This window comes from Cupressus sempervirens, chromosome 3 (genome assembly GCF_028749045.1).
Source record: "Cupressus sempervirens isolate cs-2001-9-10 chromosome 3, ASM2874904v1, whole genome shotgun sequence".
NCBI lineage: Eukaryota > Viridiplantae > Streptophyta > Pinopsida > Cupressales > Cupressaceae > Cupressus > Cupressus sempervirens.
Genome location: NC_143120.1, coordinates 964,109,849 through 964,126,140, shown reverse-complemented (window position 1 = coordinate 964,126,140; position 16,292 = coordinate 964,109,849). Strand labels below are relative to the sequence as shown.

The following is a 16,292-nucleotide window of genomic DNA, read 5'->3' as shown; positions in this document are numbered from 1 at the left end:
ATGGGTTGAGTGAGTGTTATTGTTTTATTATTTATATCTTGGAATATGTATGTAGCCGGAACAATTTTTCTATTGTGCTAATATGTAATAAGCACCTTTAAAAATATCTCTCTGTATATATAAAAACTACAAGTTGTGCATTTTTTAATGAATTGCACCTACATTTGCTTTTCCATTTTTTAAGTTATAAGAGTGTTACAAGGTTGGGAGCCACTTTAACATCCTTTGCATGGTTTAGAGGTAATGTCATTGTGGTAGTGAGAATAATTTTAGTTAAGAGTAAGAGTTGAGTGCAAGGAGTTACTACCCTGAACATATAAGAAACATTCAATAACATGTGAAATACGGTATTTAAACATATGCCTCAACCAATTATGATTTAATTTTGGATCACCTACCTGATTATTTTGGAATTTTGTTCTCACCAAAAATCATAAAATGTAAGAACAATCGTGCCAAAAAGAGCGTAAAAAGATGATTACCGTGGAGAATCATTTTTTTTAGCTCTTTTGGCATAATCATTCTTACAATTTTTTGGCTCAATCTCCAATTGGTTAGTATGTTTTTTGAAAAATTATTCTTGGACCATGAGTTAGGAAAAAGAGAAATATCAAACTTGAAAAAGATGTACATAAATGCAATTAAATTTTAAACTTACAAAGAGAACCATAGAATTATATGAAACTATTGTAGTTTCTACTATTTGAAAATTATAGTTACAAGTGATAAATTTGTATACCTTTGATTTAGAGAGAACAAATAATGGAAATGAAGTATTGTTGAAGGTGCAAGCTCAACTACTCCCCCCTCCCATGTGGATGACACTGTTAAGTAGAGAATAGTTACATACATGTACATACATACATACATACATACATACATGGTTAAGTGGCACCTAACTATGTCAAAGGCTACCTAACTATGTCTAAGGCATCTACAAATTGGAGGCATACTGCACCTACTAGGCTGCCTACATACCTGTATACATAGGATCAAGACCCTTGAACTACTCACTCTAACGAATATGTAGTTTTGGTTTCTAATTTTTTTGATGTAGTTGTATTTGTATAACCACTTGTAAGATTTACTCACCTAATACAACTCTTCACCATCATACACCCACTCAAGTGAATTAGGTGGGTTTCAATAATTACAATTTTGTAATACCTTAGTGCAACCTTTTTATTGTAATTTATAGTTAATGTAAGATTAACCTATATATGTCCTAACTTACTCCTTATATAGTTATGTTTAAAATCTTGTGACAATAATCAATGGGTCTAAATAGACCAGTCAAGTTAATGGCAGCTAGGAACAACTGATTCTTCATTTTATTGTACCTAGTCTAATGATAGTTCTACAAGAATTATTAATCAACCTAGCTAATCAGTAACTACACCAATTGAACTAGGTTATGGCTTGTCACTTAGCATGGGTTGAGTGAGTTTTATTATTTTATTATTTGGATTAGAGGTAATGTCATTGTTTTATTATTTGGAACCACTTCAAACACCTATGCTAAAGTTACAACACAATGTGAAGTTGATTTTAGATATTAAAAAAGAAAATAGAAAACACCACATAAATCATTCCCAATTTTATGTTCACAACTCAAATGCTCTCTGATGCCCTGATCTCTTTGTTCTACCAAGATCTCTCTATTTATATACATATATACATACATATACAGTGATCACAAGGGCACAACAACGAAATCCTAGATCTCCGCTGATCTCCACAATCCATAAGATCTCTCTCTATATATACATACATACATAAATATACATACATACATATATACACATACATACATACATACATACATCTACATATGCAATTTATCACCTTGAAATCCATTGGAAGGGATTTGATTAGAAATATGAAAAAGTCATAAAAATTGACAAAATGTTTTCATGCAACAAATATTGTTGCCGAGATTTTTTTTTTGTAAATTTGGAAGCTCATCTGTTAGAGCTTTGTTTTGATCGAACAAGTAGGAATGAATATGTAAGGTCAAGTGATATCACCTATAAATGAATTTTTTTCAACCTAGGAAAGGGTTGGATTTGAAATGTATGGCTTTGAATCAATAAAAAGCAATTTTGGTAGGAAAATATGTTTAAACAACAAATACAATTTTAAGATCTCCTTGTATTTTTATAGTACAACTACATTCTTATATTATGAAAAGTTGTGTTTTTGCTTCCTAGAGAAGGTGCTAATTAGTTTGAGGCATATAGGTTAAGATTGAAGTACTTTTTTTTTTTTTGTGTTTGCTAGTTCCCCTAATCCATGCTTAGGGTTTTAATTGAAATGAAATTTCTTTCCTAATCCCCACAGTGGAAAACCCTAATTTTTGTTGTGTAGAAGGGGTATAGGATGGAGATGAATGTTTTACTTTTTATTTTTAGAACACCCATCTGCTTGGAGTACCTAGTTTGAGGGAAAGTAGGTAGAGATATTGCAAGAGATGAAGCCACCTAAGATTTTTTAAGATGCAATCTTGCAAAGACATATAGTTCCCTATAGTCAAAATTATTATGAAAGGATGAATTGCAAAACCCATTAGTTACAATGGTAGATTCTTTATATAATAATTAGTAATGAAAACATGTAAAATTGGCCTTCTTAAATCTCTTCTAAGTGTTGTCTTGCTTGTGCAATAAATAGCTTGGCCTTCTTAGCTTTTTGTGACCACCCATTCACATATCTTGTTTCCTTTTAACATCTTTGACAATGTAATGAACAAAATCATGACCTTTATGCATTGAGTCCACTATATATATCTCATGTCCACCACTATCAACTTGAGTACAAACATAGGAAGACTCAACCATGTTATTGAGATCATTCGAAATGGATGCTAGCTCATGATTGAAACTATTTTTACAAAAATTAGAATAAATGCCATACCTTGGTTACATGTTTTCAACATCTGTAATGGGCTAGGCCATGATTCTAATTTGATCTATTTTGCGATCAACGTGAAGTCTCAATGGTGTACTATGTGCCTCCTCTTGATCCAATTTTTTTTTCTCCTTTAGGGATATCACACGATGATTGATTTTCACATTGATTTTGATGAGTTGTAGTTCACAATTTGCAACACTAGTGACCCTTTTCCTTTCCTTGTTCTTGCACAATTAATTCTTCACTTCTCCTAATGATTCATTACTATATTTAGATTTTTTCTTACTTTTTACATTTGATTTGATAGCCAAAAATTGTGTGAATGAAAGAATGTCTTGTATCTTGTGAGGAAGGGACTGATACTTATCATAACTAGCCATAATTTCTTTACTTTTTGGTAAGGCTACGAGGATTAGCTATTTTTGTAGATGGAGATGAAGCATTAGTGTGACTAATTTTCCTTTATTATCCTACTATCTATTATCCTATAGTTACTAGAAGATATAACTTTATTTAAACCATTTTAATTTTTTGGCTCATAACATCAGACTATCATCCTTCGGTACTATTTTGTGGTTATGAATTTATGGATATAATAATAATAATTCTTACACATTATAGAAGATAGAAGCATAGAAATCTCAAAAAAACCTTATTATCTAGTAACTATCCTAGTAATAAACTTCTCTAAAGTGTGAGCCAAGGATAATGAGATCCTCTGATAATAGAAGAAGGGTATGGACATCAGGCTCTTTGCCCACACTTTTATTAACTTTCCTGCTCAGTACATTCCAAAGGTTGTTAATGCCCATTGAAAATCTATTTAGCTTTGTGACAAAATCTAGCAAAGAATGAACACCCACATCATCTCTTGCCTATCCAAAATACTTACTGAGAAAATTAGAGGGGTTTTTTTCTTAGTATGGGTTGAGGCAAGGCTAAGAAAGCTTGTGTAATGATAGATAAAGTATACCAGAGAGGAAAATTGACATAGAGCTTTGGGTCAAAACCAGAGATGCCTAATGTTTGGAATGAAAATTGGTGCAGTTGTTGTTAAAAAGACAAGAGTATAGAGGAATCTTCCACCGGGCCATTTTTACCTAGGCAACTGCCCTTTCCTCTTGTTAGACTGAAAGAAAGTGCCAAAACAACAATTATGGTAATGTATAGAGAAAATGAAAGTTAATCCATGAACCCTTACCTTGAAAGCAAGTTCCAAATAGAAGAGGATGAGAATGAAAGTTAAGCCATGAACCCTTACCTTGAAAGCAAGTTCCAAACAGAGGATGATGAGAATGAAAGTTAATTCATGAACCCTTACTTGAATGGTGCTGAAAAGATCTTTGTCACACATTTGAAGCCTCTCACCCACACTTTCCCATGTGAATAAGTGAAGTTTCATTTATTTATTTTTTGTTTATATCCCTGACAACATTTTAATTTCGATGATAAACTTAACGGTTGTCAAAATTTTGACGATAAACTTAACTGTCATCAAAATTTTGACATTATCAAGATCATTTTTTTTTTTTAAATGACAACCCAAATTGACCCAGTGTCAAAAATTTAGGTCAAAAATGACCCCCAAATGTACTAGTGAATCCTGAATATTAGATGTCCTTCATTACCTGACTACTTAATTAATACTAAATACTCTTCATTGCTCGACTGCTCAGTTGATACTGAATACTAAATGTTCTTCACTGCCTGACTACTTGGTTAATACTAGAATTTGTGTAACATCAATGACAATATACAATTTGAAGAATTGTTTCCAACATTAATAAGTTGCTTTTAAATTAAATTTTGACAAGTAAAGATGAGAGTTTATATAAAAGAAATAAGGGGTTACCTTAAGTAATTAAGATTTATTGCTAATTCATAAAAAAACCTTGAAGAGTTTTGACTTCAAACTCTCTTTAGCTATTGGATCTATTATCCATGGACAATTATTTCTATCCATTGTTCCTTGTCCTTCTTGGTGAGATAGTGAGGTTATTTGATTTTATTATACTTTTTCTCCTTTTCCTTTGTGTTCTAGGTTATTATCTGAGTATTTGGTAGGTTATCTACTTGTCTTTGTAGAAGTGTAAGACCATTTCAAATTCCCTCTTTTCAAATCATAACTTTAATAAATAATAATAATCTATAATTAAAAATAATTCTAAACTAAATTAACAATTAAATAAATAAGTTTAATTATTATGTGTTGTGATAAATTATTAATATATAATTATTTATTAAACTCAAGAGATTTGAACCAAAGACCTCTTCAATAAAAGGCTAACAATTTACCATTGTGTTGTAGGTTGTTGCCCCATTCTCTAAAGAAAATTTTAACCCAACATAACACTACCTTTTTTATAACTTTATTTATAATTATTAAATTAATTAAATTATTAAAAAATTGATTAATTTTTAAATCCCTACAACACATTTCTCATGTGATAACTTTGAAATATATGAATTTCATATGACACTAGAAGTTGAAATACACTTTGACAAGCATAGTTCCAAATGCACCTATCAATGTGTCCAAAATCTTAGGAGTTAGAGTATCTAAAATGGGGAAAAAAATATATACAAAAATTAGTGGTTGACAGCTACAAGAAAATTATTTGAAATATTTACGTTATGTGAGAATGTAGTTCAAAATTTCATATATATAAAAGTTTGAATTCTAGTTGGTTGTATCAATTGGTTATTAGTTACAAGTGGTGTTGGTTGGTCTACTTTACAAAGTTTTTAGGCCCTTTCAAAAAAATTCAAAAGTTTGAATATTGGAACTCTCTTAAAGTTTGAATACCAATTGGTTGTTAAAAAATCAAGCAATATTTTCTAGATTAATTATGAGTGGGTTAGTTATTAGTTTCATGTGGTTATTAGTTTCACATGGTTATTGTTGATTCTAGCTTAACACTATTTGAGACCCTTTCAAAACCCTATTTCATTATACAAGGTCTTTTGGGCCCTTTCAAAACTGTTTAGAAGTTTCAATGCTAGTTGGTTGTTAAAAAAATTTAAAAATATTTGGACAAATTATTAGTGGGTTAGCTATTAGTTTCAATGGTTATTGTTGGTTTTAACTGTACACTATTGAGACCTTCTCAAAACCCTATTTCATTCATGCAAGGTTTGAATATTGAAACCTTCTTAAAGTTTGAATGTTAGTTGGTTGTTTAAAAAAAAACAATAATTAGACAAATTATTAGTGGGTTTGCTATTAGTTTCATGTGGTTATTCTTGTTGGTTTTAACTGTACACTATTGAGACCTTCTTAAAACCCTATTTCATTCATACAAGGTTTTTGGGGTCTTTTAAAATTGTCCTAAAGTTTGAATAATGAAACCCTCTTAAAGTTCGAATGCAAGTTGATTGTTAAAAAATTAAACAATATTTGGGTAAATTTTGATCCTAAAGTTCAAATGTTGAAACCCTCTTAAAGTTGGAATGCTAGTTGGTTGTTAAAATTTTTAATAATATTTAGATAAATTATTCGTAGGTTAGCTATTAGTTCACCTAGTTTTTGTTGGTTTTTGTTGTACACTATTTGAGACCCTTTCAAAACCCTATTTCATTCATAAATTCCCTCAAATATACAGATTTAATTATCAATTTCACTTGATATTGTTGATTTTTATGATACATGATTTTGATTCTGTTGGAAAATCCTCATAGAATTCATAAGTCCGCATTTATCTTTCAAAGACAACAAACTATTTATTATATAAATATTAACAAACATTGACAAATCATCTCCTAAAAATTTGAACATCAAATATTTTTTCAAGTAACGATAAAATCTTATAGCTTCTTTGTTGTCTTTATATTTCCTTTAAGTCCTCTTCAATTTGCATCCAAAGAACAAGCGGAAATCTACAATATACAAGGAGTTGAATTAAGTAAAGAGCTTGGTTCTTACAGTATCGGGCTTGTGTAAGTAACCAGATTTTCCTTTTTTTTATTTCTTCTCTTAGAAACAAGAGTTCTGCTATTTGCTTAGCAAGTTTTCTTGGCCAATGGATGTAGCAGATTTTCTTTTAGTATAATCTGAATTTCCAGAAGATATACTGGTAATTGAGGTGTTTCCTTATGGTTTCAGCCTATTAGATTCAGTAATAAGTTATTCTTTATCATTGTTTTCCTCATAGTTCACATTAGACAATGCTTGGATTAAATTAGAAGCTTATGTTTTTTAAAGTGTTAATTTTCTATTCATTCATCAGAATCTCTCCCTCCTCTTCCCTTCATAGAATGTTTATGCACCTACTGATACTGTTTGGCTATTATTGTTAGCATAGTATAAACAGTGGGATTCTGCAATTCCTTTCAATCAAAAGGGCATTTAGTAATTCTTCTTACTTGGGCAATTTTTTTAGTTTAGTTTTTACTTTAGAAGTTTTGTTTCATAAGTTTTTAGTAATAGTTAGATGCACCTAAAATCTCTATATAATGAAGCAATTGACAAGTACTCTTCATTCTAATCTGATCTTTGATCATTTGATCAACTCTGATCAACCAGATCTTATTATACTTTTATATATTTTTCAAACTTGTAGTTCCAACATTCCTGTAGTAAATTTTGATTGTGTGTGATTGACTGGGGGTACCCACATTTTCAAGAATCTCTCTTTCAAATTATCTCGTTCTGCTTTGTTTCTCTTATATTTGAAGATCTGCCATATAAAGTTATATAATTTATTTTCCAGATTTTGGATTTTCATTCTTGTTTCACAGTCTAAAAACGTTTTGGTGCTAATTCTAACATGGTTTTTCATGTGTCAGCTACCAAAACTTGGGGAGCTTCAATATGCACTCTTGAGAATCATAACGTCTTGTCCACACATAAGCTTATATCAATTCCGGTTATGACAATGGCTTCCTCCTTCATTGCCATAATTGTTTGCACACTAGTGGTTTTTGGAATCGCTGAAGCCGGTTTTGACTATAAGGAGGCATTGACTAAAAATATAGTCTTCTATGAAGCGCAAAGGTCAGGAAAACTTCCTCCAACTCAGAGAGTTGCATGGAGGGGAGATTCGGGAATGATGGATGGAAATGCAAATGGGGTGTGTAGTTGCAACCAAACTTCTTGTTGACTCTTTCATTGAGTTTTATTACTATTATCGTGGTAGATGAGTTTTTATTTCATTTTGTGTTGATTTAAGTAATCTGATTGTCCTAACTTATATTCATGCATTTGCGTAAGATTGTATGTGAATTTATCAGCATCAATGTTTTGAAGATTGATGCTGAGATCTTCACTTCAAACTCCAGCTCTACCGCTTCATTTCCATCGTTCTATAAATAATTTCTAAAATATTTCAGTTTAGGAGTAGTTTAAACAAGAAGCATGTTGTACTTATGGCATGCATTAGATGATATTTTTGGATGCATTTTAGTTTAGTCTTAGTTACTTCTTCTCCCATCCTTAATCATAGGCATGGAATAATGCTAAAACTACTGTCAGAACTCCTGATCTATATTTTGATCTATGTGTTAGGGATTAGTTTTAACAATTTTTATTTGAATAAATGTATTGCCTGAACAGCAATTTGTTGTTGGAATAATATATCAGTTTTTTTTTCTCTGCAGTAAAACAGAGCCCCCCCTATTTTGAATATTATCATTTTTTTTTTATTGTGTTGCTGTTGTTGTTTGAATCCTACATTTGGTATCAGAGCTGAAGGTGTTTGGAAGACAACAGCATGACAAACAATTTGCAAATCTCAGAGTTTGATGGAGTTGATTACCAATATTGGTCAATCAAGATGAAGACTTTTTTGATTGGGAAAGATTTTTGGGAGATTGTTGAATCCGGATATGAAGAGCCTGCAGATTGGAATACTCTCCAACCTAATGACAGAAGATTGAAGAAAGAAGCTGAGAAGAAGAATGCAATGGCATTGTTTCACATTCAGATGGCTCTTGATAAGAGCTTATTTCCTCGAATTGCTGATGCACAGACAGCAAAAGAGGTCTGGAAGACTCTAAAAGATGCTTACCATGGCAATGATCAGATCAAAGTTGTGAAGCTACAAACTTTGAAAAGAGAATATGAGAACTTGAAGATGAAGGAGACAGAGAGTGTGGGAGATTTCTGTGTGAGAGTGAAAGATGTGACTCATAAAATGGCCACTTTGGGTGAATCTATTGCTCAAGAGCAAATACTACAAAAGGTATTGAGATCTCTAACCCCAAGATGGAATATTGTAGTAATTGCCATAAAAGAAAGAAAAAATTTAGCTACCATGGAGTATGATGAATTGGTTGGATCTCTTATATCACATGAGGATAGAATAAGGGACACATCTATCAGTGTTAATGAGAAGGCTTTTGCTTCCCAATTGCAAATTTCAAAGAACGATGGTGCTAGCAGCAGTAGTAACAACAACAAAGGCTCGGGAAGGGGCCAAAATCAGAATTTTTCAAGAGGATTTAGAGGAAGAGGAGGTGCTCAAGGAGGAAGAGGTAGAGGCAGATTTGATAAAAGGAACATCCAATGCTATCATTGCAATAAGTATGGACATTTTGAGAGAGAGTGTAGACTGAAATCAGGTAACAGTAGTGCAAATTATGCCCAACAAGATGAGGATCCTTCCTCGGGTAATTTATTTTTGTGTTATGGAAAAGGTGAAAGTAATGTGAATGATGTTTGGTATTTGGATTCTGGATGCTCTAACCAAGGGTTTGAACAATTCTTATTGGGCTGATTCAGTTGCTACAGCCGTATATATTCTCAATAGGAGTCCTACAAGTGCCCTACACAAGATGACTCCATATGAAGCATGGTATGAGAAAAAGCCTAATGTAAATCATTTTAAAGTTTTTGGTTGTTTGACTTATGTTCACATCCCTGATCAGAATAGGCAAAAGCTAGATGCTAAAAGTGAATCATGTATTTTTGTGGGCTATAGTGAGGAAAGCAAAGCTTATAGATTATTCAATCCTATTACTAATAAGATTGTTGTTTCAAGAGATATGATTTTTGATAAAGGGGGAGTTTAATGTCATCAAAAACAACATGTTGGAAAGCCAAAATCAGTTTTGGATGATGATGATATTGCTGATAATGATAATGAGCAGCCAGCTAATGGTTCTATTTCAAGATCACCAAGCCCACCAAGAAACCCCTCACCAATACCAAGAGCAAGTCCATCCTCAAGTCCTCCAAGGAAGGTATGAAGATTGAGTGATATTTATGAGAGGTGTCAAAATCAAGCACATGAAGAAAATCCAATAGGTGAGACAGTAAATTTTGCATTACTTGCTAAAGCTGATTTTGAGCCATCATGTTTTGAAGATGCATGCGCTAATGAGGTTTGGATGCAAGCAATGAATGAAGAGATGGATTCCATTGATAGGAATGAAACATGGGAGCTTGTAGATCTTCCACATAAGAAGAAGAAGATTGACACAAAATGGGTCTATACGACCAAGTATAATAGTGATGGGAGTGTTGAAAGACACAAGGCAAGATTGGTTGCTAAAGGTTTCACTCAAAGGTATGGCATTGATTATGAAGAAAATTTTGCACCAGTAGCAAGACAAGAAACTATTAGGATGCTAATCTCTTTTGCAACTCAAAAGAAATGGAGTATTCATCACATGGATGTGAAAAGTGCCTTCTTGAATGGGTACTTAGAAGAAGAGGTATATGTGGGACAGCCACAAAGTTTTGAGATTCAAGGCAAAGAAGATTATGTCTACAAGTTGAAGAAGGCTTTGTATGGCCTCAAGGAAGCACCACGTGCATGGTATGCAAGAATAGATGGATATTTTCAGCAAAATGGCTTTCAAAGAAGTAAGAGTGAACCTACCCTTTACTACAAACACGAAGGTAATGAAATTCTCATTGTGAGTTTGTATGTTGATGATTTGTTATATATGGGTAGTAGTTCAAAGATGAAAGATGAATTTAAAGTTGCTATGATGAATGAGTTTGAGATGAAAGATTTAGGTCTCATGAAATACTTTCTTGGCATGGAAGTTTATCAAGGTAAAGATGAAATTTTTATTTGTCAAGAAAAGTATGCAAAAGATATGTTAAAAAAATTTGATATGGCTGATTGTAAACCTCTTCCCACTCCAATTGCTCATGGAGTTACATTATGTAGAGATGATGGTGCTAAAATTGTTGATGAGACATTATACAGGAGCATTGTGGGGAGTTTGATGTTTTTAACTCACACAAGGCCTGATATTGCTTATTCAGTTTCATTGGTTTCAAGGTATATAACAAATCCATCAGAGGAACATATGAAGGCAGCCAAGAGAATTTTGAGGTATGTGAAAAACACGGTAGATTTTGGCATTCACTATTCTTCTAATAAGTTTGAGCTTGTTGGCTTTAGTGATTCAGATTGGGGAGGTTGTTTGGATGACCGAAAATCTACATCTAGTAATTGTTTTTCTTTGGGTTCTGGTTTAATTACATGGAGTTCAAAGAAGCAAAGTATGGTTGCTCTCTCTTCTACAGAAGCAGAATATGTTGCGGTCACTTCAGCTGGCACACAAGCTTTATGGCTTAGAAAGCTTCTTGAAGAAATTGGAGAGATACAGGTTCAACCTACTGTGATTTTTTATGACAACATAAGTGTCATTAAATTGGTCAAGAATCCGGTTCATCACAGCAAGACCAAACACTTTGATCTTAAACAACATTTTATTAGAGATTTGGTACAAAATAAAGCGGTTGAGTTGAAGTACATCAGCACAAAGGAACAAATTGCAGACATCTTCACAAAGGCAGTTACAAAAGATCAGTTTTTGGTACTCAGAGATCAGATTGTGAGTCCTCTCAGCATCAACGGGGAGTATGAGGATTGATGCTGAGATCTTCACTTCAAACTCTAGCTCCACCGCTCCATTTTCACTGTTCTATAAATAATTTCTAGAATACTTCAGTTTAAGAGTAGTTTAAACAAGAAGCATGTTGTACATATGGCATGCATTAGATGATATTTTTGGATGCATTTTAGTTTAGTCTTAGTGACTTCTTCTCCCATCCTTAATCATAGGCATGGAATAATGCTAAAACTACTGTCAGAACTCCTGATCTATATTTTGATCTATGTGTTAGGGATTAGTTTTAACAATTTTTATTTGAATAAATGTATTGGCTGAACAACAATTTGTTGGAATAATATATCAGTTATTTTTTCTCTGTAGTAAAACAGAGCCTCCCCTGTTTTGAATATTATCATTTCTTTTTTATTGCATTGTTGTTGTTGTTTGAATTCTACATGTTTTAGATTAAACTCAATGATCTATCATTTCTTTACATTCTTAGCTCTCTCATGGGGATGATAGATCATTGAGTATGATTTGAAACATTGATATTAATAAACTCACACACAATCTTACCCAAAAGCATAAATATAATATTATAGATTGTGAAAATCTTTTACCGTCCTAACTTATTTTTTGGGGGTGATGATAACCAATTACTACATTGTGGGCAGATTGATTTAACTGGTGGGTACTATGATGCTGGAGATAATGTTAAGTTTGGTTTTCCAATGGCATATACTGTCACCATGCTGGCCTGGAGTGTGATTGAGTATAGAGAGCAATTGGCAGATGGTGGAGAGCTGGACAATGCCCTAGACGCCATCAAATGGGGGACTGATTACCTATTAAAAGCTCATCCCCAACCAGATGTATTATATGGCCAGGTAAGTTTCAATCATTCAGTTATTTAGTGCATAGATTTGGCAAGAGCAATTTTAAAATGCTGAACAGGATTTATGTAACTCCGATCTCAGGTGGGTGATGGCACTTCAGACCATTACTGTTGGCAGAGGCCAGAGGATATGACAACTTCAAGATATGCATATAAGATTGATAGTACCAATCCTGGATCAGATCTTGCAGGAGAAACTGCAGCTGCAATGGCTGCCGCTTCTATGGTCTTTATGAGCTCTAATCCTACTTATTCTAGCGTTCTTCTCACCCATGCAAAGCAGGTTCGATAACACTTCAACAAATATAAAATTTAGAGATATCAGATTTCTATGATCTATTATAATTATCATAAAAGTTTTTTTGATCGGAAAGTGTGTCGACCAAGAGATGCAACAGGAAAAATAAATCTTTCGCTCACTTTTATTCTGATAATGGATCAAAGAAGTTAATGCAAACACACAATCGAATCCAAAAAGAACTTTTATGATAAATATTATATTGCCACCCTCATAATCTTGATCTTAAATATCCTTTTATTTTCTAAATATTATGATGGTAGATGATGAAGTGTTATTGGAAATTTTGATACATAAAAATATACTAAAGAAATTCAGAAACAACTGGTTATTATTATAATAGATAGCGGAAATCTAACATTAACCCTATTACTTTGTTTCATGACGCTTCTCTATGAGTCTAATGTTTCCTATTGCTTGTGACAATCTTGCAGCTTTTCTGGTTTGCTAATAAATACCAGGGGAAGTATGACAGCAGCATTACTAATGTGAAAAAGTTTTATGGATCAATAAGTGGATACGAAGTAAGTTCTCCACAATTTTCATATACAAATTCAAGGTCTTGTCAATGTTGTTGTTCAAATGCCATGCATTTTCTTTATGTACTGAATATATTTTTTGCAGGATGAATTACTGTGGGCAGCTGCATGGCTTCACAGAACAACTGGAAATAAGAAGTATTTGAGATACCTTATTAAGAATGCAGTCTCCATGGGTGGAACAGAATGGACTATGACTCAGTTCTCTTGGGACAATAAATATGCAGGGGTCCAAGTACTTGCATCCATGGTTAGTAATAAATAATAGTATAGTGAATGTAGGCAGCATTTAACATAGTTATTCCCGTGTTAATAGTTTAGCAACACATTTTTCATGATATTTGACTCAATACGGATATGTGGGTTTTGACAGTTTCTCATGCAAGGTAAGAGAGGGAAAGACAAGGCTGTACTAGAACAATATCAGGAGAAAGCTGAGTTTTTCATGTGTTCTTGTCTTCAGAAGAATGGATACAGCATACAAAGAACACCAGGTTCAACTTTCTTACATTTGTTCAGGAAAAATATAAATATTTTTTTGTACTTTTTGGAGGATATGATCTATATGTTTGGTTTCATCTGATGGTAGATCACTGGGTGTGATTTGAAACTTTTTTTAATCTTGTTACAATGCATCAACCTTTGAATAAGTCTCAACTGCTGTCTAATGATTCAAAACATTGATGCTAAAAACCTTAACACAATCAAATCCAGAAATTCTTTTAAATAATTATCATGAATTGTTAAAACCCATTCTCATTAATTCAGATCCTTTTCAGGTGGACTCCTACATTGGCAGAAATGGAACAACATGCATTTCGTAACGAGTGCCTCGTTTCTGCTAACAGTCTACTCTGACTTTTTATCTTCAGCTGGAAAGAATCTACAATGCCCATATGGAAATGCACAACCATCTGAACTCTTAGCCTTGGCTAAATCTCAGGTATGGTAAACCTTTTCTTCATAAATCATTTGTAAGTGTTTAAAACTTGTATAGAAACCACTAATTACATTCCTTTAATCATTTCAATTGAGATTTGATGTAAGCACTGGTAAATTTTACCTTTTGATTTCTAAGGTAAGGTTTGTTTCCATGTAACCCACATGCTCAAACCTTCTCTTGTAGGTTGATTATGTACTTGGTAACAACCCAAGAGCCACAAGCTACATGGTGGGCTATGGACCAAACTATCCTGGTCAAGTTCACCACAGAGCTGCTTCTATTGTATCATACAATGACAATCCATCATTTGTCACTTGCAAAGGAGGGTATGATTCATGGTTCAGTCGCCAAGGCAGAGACCCCAATGTTTTAGTAGGCGCCATTGTTGGAGGACCTGATGAGAATGATAACTTTGCTGATGAAAGAGACAACTATGAGCAGACAGAGCCAACTACCTATAACAATGCTCCAATGGTGGGAACCTTGGCCAGACTCCAATATGGAAATGCCGATAACAATCAGCTTCAACAAGGTACTTGTGTCTTTTAGTGAGTTCTTTATGGATCACTTGTGTTTTAATGATTCTGTCTTTAACCAGCTGTTCTCTTATTAGATATTGTAACCCTGCCTGAAACAGTATCAAACCCTCAACTTGAAAAACCAAAGCTGCCTGTGCCTGAACAGGGGTCTACTCCACCAACTCTGCCACAGGGTAAGATCATTAAGTCGCCTAATAATCTATTACACTTTTCAAATGGAGTAGCAAGTTAAGTGAACTGAATCTTGAAGGAAACATCATAGTTAAATATGTTTGAGTTGGAGTGGTACATGTGGGTGACTTCTGCGGCCTAAACCACTACTCATGAAATATAAGTTTGACTCAAAAACACTAAATCACAATAACAATGTCATAATATTAACTTGTTCCTATTCATTTTTGATGAAGATAACAACTTGGTGGCCATAACCCAGAAGGTCACACATTCTTGGAGCGCCAGGAGAGCAATTTATTACAGATACTCCTTGGAGATAACGAATAAATCTCCATATCAAAGAGTCACAAGACTTGAACTCTACATTGAAGGACTTCATGGTCCCATGTGGGGTCTCTCCAGAGTAGATAACAACAGAATGTATACGTTTCCTACATGGTTGAACTCTCTTCTTCCTCGTCAAAGCATGGAGGTTGTCTACATTCAGGCAGCTCCCCAAGCACTCGTAAAGATTGCCAATTATCAAATTGGTTGAAAGAGGATTCATTGATTTATTGTAGTTAGAATGAATAAGAGGAGTATATATAGGTCAAGTATCCATCTGTAACTTGACAATTGATCTAATGAGTTTTTATTAGTTTAGACGTTATTTATCAACTTTGTTGTTCTCATTTGCTTTGAACTGCCATTGAATGAGGCTCCCTACGTGGTGAGATTGTAATTGAAGTTTGAATAAAAATAAAAGCTTCAAAGTCTTCAAACTAAGCTACTTCCTCTTGCTTACACTCTGTAAGCTCTCTTTTTCCACGGGTTATATGTCTTTGTAAAATTGATTTAATTTAAGACAATTCATGGTTATATTCAGCGTTAGATTTACATTTCTCATAAATTGATTTAAATAATAAGACAGTCACTGTTCAATTGTATGTGATCTATACACATGTTTCTTTATAACTGTAACATGTTTAAATATGAGTTTTCATGAATGTAATATATTTATATACAAGGATAAGCAGATTTTATAGTTGAAATTTTATAAATTAAGATATAAATATTTGAATTGAGTATTATATTTAAATATTGATATATTTTATAATCTATCTTTTAAGTTACTAATTGAGTCAATATGTGAGATAATAAGAAGGTTATTGTTCTTATCTACAATATTCTAACCCTCCACTTGATTAGAAGTCCATTTAACAAG

General features: G+C 33.1%; 1 protein-coding gene across 1 annotated transcript; it reads left to right on the top strand.

Moving 5' to 3' along the window:
• The first annotated feature begins 7,705 nt into the window (after positions 1-7,705).
• LOC149569938 (endoglucanase 19-like) lies at positions 7,706-15,857 on the top strand. The gene is made up of 10 exons (XM_089817829.1): positions 7,706-7,979; positions 12,375-12,587; positions 12,678-12,878; positions 13,328-13,417; positions 13,518-13,682; positions 13,806-13,926; positions 14,212-14,375; positions 14,559-14,907; positions 14,989-15,087; positions 15,322-15,857. The coding sequence occupies exons 1-10, from the start codon at positions 7,779-7,781 to the stop codon at positions 15,621-15,623; spliced, it is 1,905 nt and encodes a 634-aa protein (XP_089673955.1). The 5' UTR covers positions 7,706-7,778; the 3' UTR covers positions 15,624-15,857.
• The last annotated feature ends 435 nt before the right edge of the window (positions 15,858-16,292 follow it).

What these genes read in the sequence shown, in the direction of transcription:
- LOC149569938 (XM_089817829.1), top strand. Translation starts at nt 7,779, where the DNA reads ATGACAATGGCTTCCTCCTTCATTGCCATAATTGTTTGCACACTAGTG. An exon ending in CAGATGTATTATATGGCCAG is followed by an intron (nt 12,588 to 12,677) that starts GTAAGTTTCAAT and finishes CTCCGATCTCAG; the next exon opens with GTGGGTGATGGCACTTCAGA. An exon ending in CAGCATACAAAGAACACCAG is followed by an intron (nt 13,927 to 14,211) that starts GTTCAACTTTCT and finishes GATCCTTTTCAG; the next exon opens with GTGGACTCCTACATTGGCAG.